General features: G+C 36.9%; 1 protein-coding gene across 4 annotated transcripts in view; it reads right to left on the reverse strand.

The window, feature by feature from the left end:
- AFTPH (aftiphilin) overlaps positions 1–13,533 on the reverse strand; it is a 47,465-nt gene that overhangs the window by 5,229 nt on the left and 28,703 nt on the right. Inside the window, exons 7-9 of one of the 4 annotated variants that reach the window (XM_080387907.1) lie at positions 7,641–7,701; positions 5,909–5,992; positions 1,846–1,969 (exon numbers count right to left, since the gene is read on the reverse strand). In XM_080387907.1, the coding sequence (XP_080244033.1) occupies positions 1,846–1,969; positions 5,909–5,992; positions 7,641–7,701 (269 nt within the window). Of the gene's footprint in view, positions 1–1,845; positions 1,970–5,908; positions 6,081–7,640; positions 7,702–13,533 lie in introns of those variants that run through there. The other 3 variants (XM_080387908.1, XM_080387909.1, XR_013928171.1) reach the window with 3 other exon arrangements.

Raw genomic sequence — 13,533 nt, forward strand, 5'->3', positions numbered from 1 at the left:
AAAAACATACAAAATGTATTGAACGCTGCAAACAGCTGCTTTAAAACACCTAACCTTTGTGTGTGTCTGAACTTAACTGCCAAGTCTGAGGTCCACAGCCTCTCTCTACAGCCTGATATATTGCTGCAGTACAGACCTAGAACCTCTTCCTATCAGTAAGCAATGTTCTCCAGAACAGGGGAAAAGCTTTGACATCTAGATAAAGAGCTTTAACAGCACAAGCAAGAGCTTTCAGGTGAGCTGTGGAACCACTGGAAAAAAATCCAAACCCCTCATATCAAAAACTAACAATACAGAAAAATGAAGGTCAACATTCATTTAAGCAAAGCAGGCTTCCCTGTTCCTTTGTAAAGAAAAAGTAAACTAAGACATGTTAAAGCAAATAAGCAGGTACAAATCTAAAAGAGGAGATAAAAATAATAGAGGTACATTTCAAATTGCTATGTCCTGCTGTGAATTTGTGGTTACTTTTAAATTAGACAGAATATATTACAAAAATATTTCAACCATAACTATGTTTTCTAATTAGTGAAAGTCAAACTTTCCTACTAGTGTATCTTCAGAAAGAGTATATGCACTCCACGGACAGAAAAATAGGCAATCCAAAAGCTGAGCCACAAAAAAATCAGCACTGAAGTGTGGAGTTCCCTCTACTGGTTCTCCTATGACATTTCATGGCTTGTTGAAATTTTTAATTCAGTGTTCACTGAACACTCTCGCTGCAGGAACACTAGCCAGACAGTTTTCTCAATTAAATAATATGTTTTAGAAGAGCACTTGAAAATCATAATTTTAGCCATTTTAAGAAAGCCAGCTGTCTCCCAACACTACAAATTACTACCTTTGCTACACCTCTTCCACTGTGCCTCCTGAGTGCTATGCTGCATCAAAACCTATCTACTTTTTAGAGTGCCGAATAAACCCTAAAGCTCACTTACGAGTGAGGATATGTTACTATTTATTAGTTGCTTTGCAACTAATAATTGTTGCATGTTGAGGCACACATTTCTTCAACAACAGAAACGTTTTACTTGGCGAGAATCACTCAGTGATTCTTTTAATGGGCACTGGCATTAATTACATGTTCAGACAGTCCAGGATTCTACTGCTAAGATATGCATTCAAAAAACAAACCAAAGAATCAAGCTCATAAATGGAGAGACTATTCTGCACACATTCAACAGGTCAGACTTCAAGGAAGATATCTGACACCTAAAACCTTTATATAGGCTCTACCTATAAAAAAAGTACAGAAGAACTTTACACGAGATCCAGGAAGCAGAAAGGACATCCTAAACCAACTACATTGGTTTATTTGCTTGTTCCTTCACTTGCAACAGCAAAATGAACCTGATGTTTGGTCACTGAAGTTCTGACAGGTGCTAGAAATATATGTGAAGGGACAAGTATCGTCATACTTATTAGTCAGTTTTATCATTTTACTTGTGGAAGTTTCCGTATCTATAAATCACAGAGGACTGAAGAGGGTCTTCTGTTAAAGTCCCAGGTCACCGAACTGCATGGGTCAGTTCACTCCTCCACTCCTAGGAATGAGCTCTGCTCTTCAGAAAGCCACTTGCTACAGTTCACTCTCTGGCTCTAGGCTTTTTAAACTTAGGTTCTGGTGATCTTTCTCATTCAGCTCATGAACTGTTTCCCATCTTATTTTAGAGTTCTACGATAACTTGAAATATGAACTACAGCACTATGTATTTCATATTTAATTATTAAATTTAAGCCTTTTGATCATTCAAGAACTTCTGACCTAAAATAGCATACACATTCAGTTCTCACATTTCATGCTACCCTTAGAAACAGAAGAAAAAAGCACAACAAAGTATTTACCTTGTGGACGTGCTTGCCTTCTCCACTGTGGACATGAGTCTTGCAAATGCATCAGTCACTCTGTTGCTTGCATTGGAAGTTTCCAGTTTTGAGGTTGTCAATTCATACAACTCAGGATCCACACCTTATAGTATAAAATTATAATCAGTGATGGTTGGAGGCAAGTATCGCCACAATTAGCCACAGACCAACTTGCTAGACACTGTTTTCTGTAAACATCTGAATTATAATTTTAAGATACATGAAAAGAACATGACAGAACATGTCTGTATTTCTGGAACACTGTCCTCTCTCCCCACCCTTTTTCAGTAGCTTTTATAGTGGTACTACAAAACACACACACATTGGATCAAGTCTGGCATAAAGGTCTCAGTCTACAAGTAAACAAAACAAATTTGATTTACCTTTTAGAGTGAAACACCTGTAAAAATGTCAGCTGGCTTAAAATGGATTGTTTCAATTACTTCAACTCAACTGTATTAAAAGAACCCTACATGTCAACATCGACCAACTCTTTAACAAGAGATTACACACAACACTGGCATGCATTAGAGTGCATTTAGCATCTTGCTTTTCACAAGAGGTTGTGTTAAAAAAAAATTAAGTCAGGAAAAGCAGCTTTCATGATACATCAAAGCGGAATGGCATTAAAAGTTACATACTAATAGGTATAATGCTACCAAAACTTTTAGTCTATGCTCCTTTTTAATTTTTCAAGTATTTATAAAGCATCAAGTATATGGATGTTTCAGCCTGGATTTGCTAGTTTCAGATATCTTAAGTCAAATGCTGAATTTTGACATCACATACATTGCAAACAGATTTCAAATTTTATCAGCAGAGGTCATTCTGAAAGCAATGCAAACAATGGAAACCTGCATCCAAAAAGATAGGTATGTAGGGGTAAAATTCTATCTGCTTAATAACAAGCATCACATCTCAGCAGGAAGTAGTTCTAGAATTTTCAGTTATTAAGTACGCTTTCTTTAAGAAAGTCTCCATGAATTATCAAAATAAATCAAGAGGAAAGACTGTTAGAACACATTTTGTTGCTTAGAAGCATTTTAAATTGGTGATATTCCTCTAGTTACAGCTATTTCATGCTTCACTGATTTAAATGAAGTGTGAACATGTGCCATCCACAATTAGTATTTTTCAAAAGCAGCACAGAATTTTTCTACAGAAGCATCATGTGTTACAGACACCTGCATTCTAAACAAGTGTAACACCAGTGCTAGCTGGTTCGGACAACACAGAAGCATTTCACACTACTGAGAACAAACGCTGCAGATACTCGGACACGATGGTCTCATGCTACCCAATATAAAACCAGCATTTATAAATTGATGTGCCGATGATTCTACCCAGTTTACTTGACGATTAAGACATTTTTTAAGTACTCCTGAAATACTGGAAGATCACTAAATAAAATAAATAAAAACTCTGTGCCTATTATCCTGCCTTTTCCACCCAGTAATTGCAGTACTACATGCGCAAACAGACAAGGTTAATAATCCTCATTCCTGCTTTGCTGGAACTCTCCCCAGGCACTGTGTCTTGGCCATTCGTCATTTGTGCACAAGTACTTTTTCATTGTTGGGAAACTAAGCTGACCAAAAAGTAAAATTAAGAAAAACATCTGGTTAAGCTGCAGGAAGGTAGTGGGGCAGGGAGAAGATTTACTCCAATATGAGTTGATTAGAAATTTATCAGCTGTCCTTTCAACATACGTTTTTATAAGTCTGGATTTTCAACATTAATTTCATCCAGTTTCATGCAAAACATCAAAAATGTACTGTCCTGAGACCAGTATACCAAGACTAAGTATTGTCAGATGTTTACAGAACTTGGAAATAGGAAAAAGCCCAACTATTCCATAAAATATCCACTTTCAATCAAGGAGAGTAAGACTTGAAGAAGCCTGCGAAATCCCATTAAGGTACCAATTGTAAAACTAATTGAAATAAGGAGTCCTTTGACATGCAACTCTGCAACAAATGTTAAATGCAACCTTGTAAGTTACATTATTTAGATATTCACATTTATGTTCCTGAATTCATTTTCATTGTAGTGCGATGTCACTGCTCAATTTACTGTACTTTAGGGACCTCTTACTCAGTAAGATTTATGTTAAACTATTACCATAAAAATAAAACAATACACGAAATCTGTGGGAACATACTAGAAACAAGTAACTCCTCATTTGTGATGCAGAAGGCAAATTTTTATAAAAAAGTTATTTTGGCTACTGATGAATCACACTGAGAAGAATACAGCATAGGTCTATAGTAAGCAAAACAAAGGTCTTCAGAGAAAGAACAAACTTCTACTACTGATAAGTGTTTCTTCTTTAAGCCAAAAGATCTAACAATTTGTCTTTTAATTATTTTATTTAACTTTAAGAGTTGCATATTCTCAATTTTATTCAAATGATTAGAGAATATTTAAGGAAAGCACTGCAAAACCTTAATGAGATATTGAAGAAAAGGTAGCCAACCAAACCCCACACAAAGCTCCTAAACACACACACAAACACACGAGCTGCAAGCCAAGAAACAAATGACTTTCCCAGAAACAAGTCAGAAGGAAAGAAAAGCCAAAAAAACCCAAAAAACCAAACAAACAAAAAAACCCCCAACAAAAATATGCGCTACGGGGCATAGCAGGGAAGGTGATAATACCTGTAACTCGATGAAACAACATAAAAAAAAAAAACAACCAAAAGGCAATAAAAGGCTAACAGAGTATTCCTCTAGTAATCTCTTCAAGTGTGCACGCCATCAAGACGTAAGAACATACCCAACTGCACGAGCAGTACATGTACTGGGTACTGACAACTGATGTTGATAGACTTGCACACACTTACGAAAGAATCTCTAAGACTCAAGCATCTTGAATTTGCTACCTATCACTTCCATGACAAACCTGCCATCTTTCATCTGATAATGACATGTCTTAAGAGTGGAATAAGAAGACATCTGGAATGCAATACCACAAAATTGCCTTCAATGATCAGATTACGTAACTGAAAGCAGGTTTTTAAAAATAAAAAATACAATAATAATTAAAAGCATTTATTTGAAATGTGGGGAAACAGCACACCTCTTAAAAATTGATTCTTAAAATTAAAATCACTAAGCCGAAAAAACCCTACCTTCGAAGACAGTTATGATGATGGCCTCAGGCATTGTAGTGAAAGAGTATTTGCCTTATCTACTTAACCTATGCACTGGGATAAATCCCCAAAATGCTCCCTTACATTCCTGCAGAAATTTATTCCAAGCGTAGGCTTTTACAAGCTCACACAAAATACTCAGAGCATGTAAAAACCACGCAATAAATGAATTAAATTACTTTCATGTATTATTCAATGGAGAGAGTAGTGTTTTCATCTCCTTTCTAAGGGATTAAGTTGCAGATAAAGTGCTTTGGTTATATAATTAACGTTAATGAACTTCTAATGTCCCCCAAACATGCAACTATCCTTATTTTCTATTATGAATGTTGTTAAAACACTTTTTTCACCTTATCATTAAGATTACTAGTTCATACAAAGGAAAAATTTACAACCTCCTGGTAGTGGCAAACCCCAGTGGGGTTGTGTTAAACCCCCTGGCTTTGTATTCACATACAAACTTCCAAACAACATCATAATCCTGTAATTTGGAAGCACTCACTTGGAAGACAGAACAAGCCCCATTTTTTTTGGAATCACCACATTTACAGTATTTTTCAATTTTTCTTAAGTGCTTAGAAAAGTTAATTTTCAAAATTTCTCACTTGAAACAAGTGTTTTAACATCTTATTTGCAAGAGCGTAAGAGCCATTCATTCCTTCAGCACGTGACAAAACACAGAGCTGACAGTACCTTTCAAATACTTCGCACTCGATATAAAACATCAGAAAACAAGACACAGATTAAAGGAAAAATGCAGTAGAAAAAAACATTTTACAGAAATGCAGTGTAAAGTTTCTCCTTGTTTATAGGAAAGTCAAGTGATGTGCTCATGCTTCTAGTAAGTCGTTTATAGTATTACAGTCGTGGTTTTAACACTCTGCTGACCTGGGATTGTGGTGGTGCTGCTAGAGCTACTGTCATCCACGGGCCCAAAGAAATCAAGGTTCAGAAGAGTGGAACCTCCACTAGCTTGAAATTCAGTGACCGTGTTGGTAGGCAGCCATATAGAAGGTAAGCCAAGGGAGGGGTTTATGTGTAAAAAGGGGTAAGACACACACTTGAACATGCAAGTTATAATTAGTACTCAGTACGCAATTTAAAAATTGACATGAAAACAATGCTTACATATTAGTTTGTACCTTCTAAAATGTTAACAACTTAATTCAGTGCACATTTCCTCATGTACAATGCAGCAAGGAAATCAACACTAGTAACTTTAAAATAGAGATATTTATTTCAATCTAAAAATGAAAGAGAACCAGCACGACCCAGAGAGAAAGATGAGATCAGTTAAAGGGAAACAATATATAGGTCAATTGACAGTTAGAATATAGTGGGCTTTTTCTCCCCTCACGGAAATTGAAAGCCATTCTTTCATCAGGAAGACTTAGCAGATCCCCAAATAGCAAAGAACCAAAAAAACCTTTAAAGTTTTATTTAGCAGCTTTAAGCTATTAATTATGATTATCTTAAAGTAGTGTGAACACACGGTAACAAATGCCACTCTTTTATTCAGTTCCTCACTGGTTAAGTTATACTGTTCCCCTTTAGTACTAAAACAGAAATCAAACCAAGATACATTTTAAAGAAGTTGTTTGTTAAAAAGAAAGCATGATGATTGACTGAAGTAATAAGACACCAGACAACAGCAAAGGGTCCATCCAGGCTTTCCTTCAGCACCATGATATTGCTATCCAAACTCTCACATCCCACATGTTCTGAAACAATACCATGAGGCAACACCACTGCAGTAAGAGATGCAGTTTATTTTAGCCTGCTTTTGAACAACTTATGTGTCGTAAACTAATTGCTGTTAGCAGGCTCCTCATAAAGGTATCAGATCCCTTACAGGTTTCTAGTCTGTCAAACAAACAAGTTTCCAAAACTTGTTTTATTTCTTTTGCATGCACTTGCATTTCTGGAGACAGGAGACGGTGGCACAACTCACTTTGCTATTAAAATAGACATAGGTGAAGTGTCTTATGTGATAACTATATACATTTACAGATACAAATAAGTTTGTAGCTACCTCTTATTTAATCTATTAGCTATAATTAGCTTGAGTGTAAGCAAAAGTGGTAACAGATGAAGTCACATTTTGAAATATAAAATTATCTGTAAATCTGAAAACTTTCAGCTCAAGAAGTGTATCTTTTGCAAACAGTTTGTGGTTAAAATATTGTGCTTTGAAGTAGCCACTATACACAAGTTTGTCATTCAAAGGATGTCTAAAGAGATAGTTCATTGGTGAAAAATACTTTTAAGAAGTAAACCTCATCAATCTAAAATGCTCATTTGTTCAGAGTTTCTTTATAATCTGCAGTTATACATAATGAAGTGTTAATATTGCCACTGTGTCACTAGCATATGGCAGGAATCTAAAATAATACTTAACTTAGTATTTTTCAGACTACATAATATTTCACATAGGGGCACAGTTAATCAGAAAGAAAGCCTGAATTTCCAAAGTTAGGAGTAAGAAATAAATATTATATATATTTATATATATGTGTGTGTGTGTGTATTTAAAAAAATAATCAGCAGATAGATGTTTGTCTGAACTTTGTAGCTTTCTTATCTCTAGCTCTGGTGCTAGAGGCTCTACGGAGAGACGTACCATCTAAAGGGTTAGTAAGGCCACTGCTACTCCAGTCAAACTGGACAGGTGGTAGAGATTCCTAGAGTTGAAAAGTCAGAAATCAGATTTTATAGTCAGTTCAGGTTACAACAATGCAAAGCAGTTCAAATAACAGATTCTTTAGCGTCTACATACTAAAAAGACAACTAAATGAGCAAGCCCCAACTTTTAGGAGGCGTGTATTTTCATAATATGCACTAAAGATTCAAAGTAGATTTGTTCTAATAAAGGAAATCCCATTAGATTCTGAACAGTACAGATTAGGTAACTTCTAACTCAGACAGGATTTGCAAATTAACTAAAACGTATGAATTGGATAAAAAAAACCCTTCAGGCATAGTCGAAAGTTAAACTACTATTACTTCCGTGGAAGACGAGGCATTTTGCATAAAAAGTTATGTATACACAATTATAGGGCAAATTTAGAATAGTGTTATTAGTGAAAGCTGTCTGTACATGCTTTGTTCTGATTATACATAAAATCAGTTATTTACCAAACAGCCCATGGTTCTTTTGGTTTGTTTTGCTTTTAAGAGACATAATCCCTACATGCAAAGGACAAGCCATCAACACCCTCCTCCCTCCACCCCCTTTAGAAAAAAATAATACTGTGATTTATCATCCTTTAATGATTAACTCATTCCAATATCTAAACAAACCATTAGTAACAATGCTTAAACAAGAGGAACATGGAAACTTTGACTCCCTCTGGGAGCCCATCCTTGCCTTTTCAATTCCTCGTTAAGTCTTTTGCACACACACAGATAAATCCAACAAGCAGCAGGGACCATGCTTTACAGGGAAAGTGTGTTCAAGTGCAGTGTAACTTCCAAGTGCTGTCCTCCTGTATTCTCAGGCCACAAACTGATGGGATAATATCAGAAGTGTCTGAAATAAAGTGATCTTTCTACTTCTGTGCATCAAATTTCTGCTCTCTCCCCAGTGAGGTCAACTGTCAAGAAGTACTGGGAAACAATGTGCCCTCAACTTCGAACAGAACAATCACACTTATGGAAGAAAAGCAATGGAAGTTTTCTGCAGCATTATTCAAAATGCATCATTAGTTGTCAAGCCTCCAGCGGCTGAGATGTACCTTCTCTTCGCTTTTTTAGAAAGTCAGGTTTTTGGTTTTGGTTTTAAAAGTTTCAACTCTCCACCACTGGAAAAAAATAGGCAGATTCACTAATCAAAGCTGTAGCAACCTGAGCTAGCTTTGTATAATTAAGCTAATTGTCAGAGGTTTTTGCTAGGTGACGGTTGTTTAGAGAAAGAAAAGTTAAGGGAGCTGGAATTTTCTGTATTTACTTACAGTAAATGCCTTGCCTAGAAAAATCTTCCCTACCTAATTACTTGGAAGTATTTCCAGTACCGAGCACAAATGGAACAGCATTCACTCCACGGAGCTTAAGGAGCTGATGCTACACTTTCTACTTTGCTTTGGTAATGAAATTACCGGCATTGAAATGATTTGCATGGAAACATAATGTTACCAGTGCGAAAGCTACACCTGATGAAGCAATAATCACTATCATCAGTAGCTTGTTTAAAGTTTGTCACATCTAAACCTAACAAAATTCCTAAGTTGAATAATTAATATTAAAAGGGGGTTGGGTTTGTACACAAAAAAAAGAGAAAAAAAAAAGGAGACAAGTATAACAACTAAATAGCTTTCTGCCCTGACCAAATTGAACCCAAATTGGAACCAAATAACTTCCTATCAATTCTCACTTACTGAGGAGAACACCCCCTGCATTTTGTGTCAAGGGTCTTAGCCAGGACTGATTAGTGCGACAGAATCACATGGAAAATGTGGTACCAATGGCTGGCTAAGCTCTTCCCTTTAATGATGACATCATTTTCTGATTTGCCAAGGAGAGGACAAAGGACAGGATGAATTCTTCCTAAAAGGGGGAGGAGACATAGCCCCCCGCCCGCTCCCCGACTCCAAATCAGTAAGAGTGTACCATGTATATTAGTCTGCTCTGAGGGATGAGGACACTCTGCTGACCCCAACTTACAAAAGAGAAGGGGTGGTAAGTAAAGCGGACCCCATCTATACAGGATGCTGGCAAGCCCTTGTTTATACAATAGCAAACAAAGTGAAAGGAGAGGGCAGAGGCAAAAGTCAAGTGAACAGAAAGGAAAGTTTTCTGTTTCTAGTGACCTTGGCCCTAGAAAGAAAACTAACTATTCTGGGACAGCTGAACACAACACTGAAATCTCAGACACTGGGAACACGCCCTGCAAATGGGAATATAACGTTTTGTCTTTCAGAGATTGTGAGGTTGCTAGACTACTGCATTTACAACTATTATTTTAATAACATGCTTTAAGGAAAAGTGCCCAATCTAAAAGAATATTGAAAATTGGGGCAAACTGCTCTCACTCCTCCCTCCACCTTAGATTACAGGATACAGTACAGAAATGAAAAAGTATACTCAGCTGTCAAGACTACTACTCTGAATGTTAAGGAAGTGAGAAAGGAAACGAAAATGCCTGCTGGTTATACTGCATCGTATTTCACGTTTATCAAAGTGAGAGATGTTTTCACACAGTAATTTTAGAATGGTATTATGTAAGAGCTTTTATAATCTGAAAGAGTAAAATGTAAGTGTGTCTGTGCCAATAATTACCCAAGGAAAATTAAACAAAGGAAAAAAAAAATATTCTGCTGTTTTAAAGCTGGGGTAAAAAATAGAAGGACTTGCAATACAAATGTAGCGTCAATATTTAGATAGATCCCACAAATGAACTTCATAAACATTTCAGAAAAAGGTTTACAAGGAAGAAATTAATACATCTAATTGTGTGTATTCATTGGCAAAATTACCACAGTTCTGAAAATTGTTCTTCTCCGACACCACCTTTAAGCAACTGTCACATCTGATAGAATAATAAGTTCTGTAATATCTCTTACCTGCAAATCTTTCTCTCCTACTCTGTCAACAAAGCTATGTATATTCTTGGATCTTTCTCGTATGTGTAACTGGAGAGCAGTTCCATGATAGAGACTTTGGCTGGTGGCCAATAATATGGTAGTTTGCATCTGTCATTGTTAGAAGTCCTGATGGTCCCTTATGTAATTAAAAGTGGTTTTGAAGACTGTCACCCCATGGGGTTTAATTAAGGTTCAGCCCCTAATAGCCAGCAAGTGTAAAATACATCTCTCTATTATAACCTGATCCCTAATTCAGTGGCTTAGATGCATGCAGATGTGCTGGAATAGGCACCTGCAGAAAAGAATTACTTGTAATTTTCTTCTAGAAAGGTCTGGCTGACTGCAGATTTCTATTTCAATATAAAACTTACTAAGCAAAACTAAGCAGGTAAGAAATCCTAAAGTTATCCTGAAAGCTACCAGTAGACTCTACCAAAGAAAAACAGTCCCAAATAGAGGGAAGAGGATGCTTTGAAACAATAGCATGAGCAGAAATACCTAGATATCTTTTTTCCAAGAAAGCCAAAGAGAAGCAGGTGAATAAACATCAAAACAACGTTCACCAGAAGCCAACATTAAATCAAGAGAAAGCAGTCAACATCAAATCCAGACAGCAACCTTTTTAACAAGCACTGGAATATATTTTAATCACACTGCCTGAAGACTTGGCCATGGTATAGAAGCTCACTATAGCAGATGCTATAAAAAGAAGAAAAAAAAAGAAGAAAAAAAGAAAAAAAAATGGGGGGAGAGAGAAGGGTACCTGTCTCGGGTTTCACAATCAAAGGTTGCCTGTTTGAGCAGCCTGATAGCGCCTTTTGCTTCAGACCTGCAGTCTTTGAGACATCGTGCTTAGATAAAGGCAACAGTAATCAGGGGATTATTTCATATTCTGTTTCTGCCTTACAGTTACGAGCACAGAGGAACAGAGAAATAAACCCCTCAATTGTCAAGATAAACAACAGATCAAAGAACCTGGATGCTATCTTCAAATATAAAATAGAACAAGTCTACAAAAGTCATCTTTATACAACAAACTAACATGAAAGATCATTCAGTAACTTAACTTGGTTGAGAAGGAAAGTCAATTTCAAAAACCTTGTCCTTACAACCTAAATGGCTCAGATAGAAATTTGTCCAGTGTATTTCCACAGCTTAGCCAACCATGTGAGAACCCCTGCAGAGAATGAGGCCAAAACATACAGTTTACATAACTAGGAAAAATGAATGCAGCTCATTTGCTGCTTTCTTCCTCATTCTTTTGACTTCTAATGCTCTCAATTTTAAAGCTCTGCGTGCTTTCCTCTGTTCGCCTACCACCAAAAAGCTTAGGTGGCACTTCTGTGTTTCTACAAATGTTCCTTTCACTCCTACTTTTGCAGCATCAGAGTCTTTTCTTCCAAAATCTTATTCCCTCAGCAGGAAGTCATACATGTACATGCACAGACACCAATCTCCCTTATGAGGAAAGGCTGAAAGAGTTGGCCCTGTTCAGCCTGGGGAAGAGAAGGCTGAACAAAAGCAAACCAAAGCCACCAAGCATTAACAGAAGATGAGGCCAAGAAAGAAACTAGGTCTCTGGGGTAGATAATTGATCATTCATGTCCTGAAACTTTCTGAAAGTCACTTAACTGTGGCCTCTTTGCATTCTTAACGGTTAGAGCTCTAACTCATCTCTTCCCTAAAAGCTTATTTTTGTCCAAAAAACCCAAATGCTAAAAGTAACCTAAGGCCAGCAAGGGCAGAGAGAGATACCATAGAAGCTTCTCGTATGTATTCATGGACCACGACTATTGCACCAAGATGGCCAGATGTCAGAACAAGCTATGGGACAGCATTATCAAACTGTGACAAGTAATGAGAAATTCTACTGCTGGAGTACCCAGAAGAACAAATCCATACGCGGGGGACAGCAGGATGATACACGACTTTGATAAGTAGAGGTTCTTATTTTCAGCACTCAGCACTATGACTGCCAAGCAACTGAGAAAACATCACGTCAGAGATGCTGCTACTTCAGGCTCTTACAGCTCTCTCCACTGTGTTCGGTGTATGGTTTAATTTATGTTTTCCGCTCTGTAAAAAAGGGAACTTTGAACGCTGCAGAAAGCCAGTGAAATTTTCCTACTTTGTTCATATATAGAAATCACACAAGTGATTTCTTCAGCTTAGATGGGTTGCAATAATCATTATTATCTTTTCTAATATCCAGTTCAACTGCTCAGTTCCACAACAGTTTGTGAGAAGCAGCATAGGAAACATCACCGAACATGTATATTACTATATAAAACAACCTCATTCTGAGCTCATTCTACAGTCAAAAAAAACTTCTTCTCTAGCACAAGCATGTCACAGTCAGAGTTCTGCACAATGACAGAGCAAGAAGTGCAAAGAAATCACTATACCAGAAGTACCTAGTGTTAAGGTTAGGTGTAGCACAAGGATAATTAATTTGGGAATGCCTTCAACCAGAAGTCACAAGCATAGCAGGTAACTAAAGCTGCTGGGCAGATTAAACAAGACCTGTACTAAGGAGGGACACAGCTGACTCTCTGAATATGTGCCAAGTACCACTGTAGTGACACTGAAAATGCAGCATCTCTGCATATCCCATTAGCTTGTTGACAACCACAAAGTTGCAACACACATGGCATTTAAGTGTTTTTCTAATATCATATCAAAACAACCACAAAACAGAATTGATGAAATTCAAAAGCTCACTCCTAAACTCCTCTGAGCATATTTTGTATCTGACTTTAAAGACAGAGAAGCCAGCAAACCAACTTTCTCTTCAACAGATAATTATTCAGTGAAGTCTGGCAAAAAGAGCCAGCAGAACTCATAAAATCAAAGAGTCAAGCACTTATGCTAGTCATAACTGCAGTACCTAGAATTTCTTTGCAGGCAGCTGGGTGGCTTTTTATGTTACTCTGA

The sequence above is a fragment of the Falco punctatus genome, assembly GCF_963210335.1.
Source record: "Falco punctatus genome assembly, chromosome: 5".
Classification (NCBI taxonomy): domain Eukaryota; kingdom Metazoa; phylum Chordata; class Aves; order Falconiformes; family Falconidae; genus Falco; species Falco punctatus.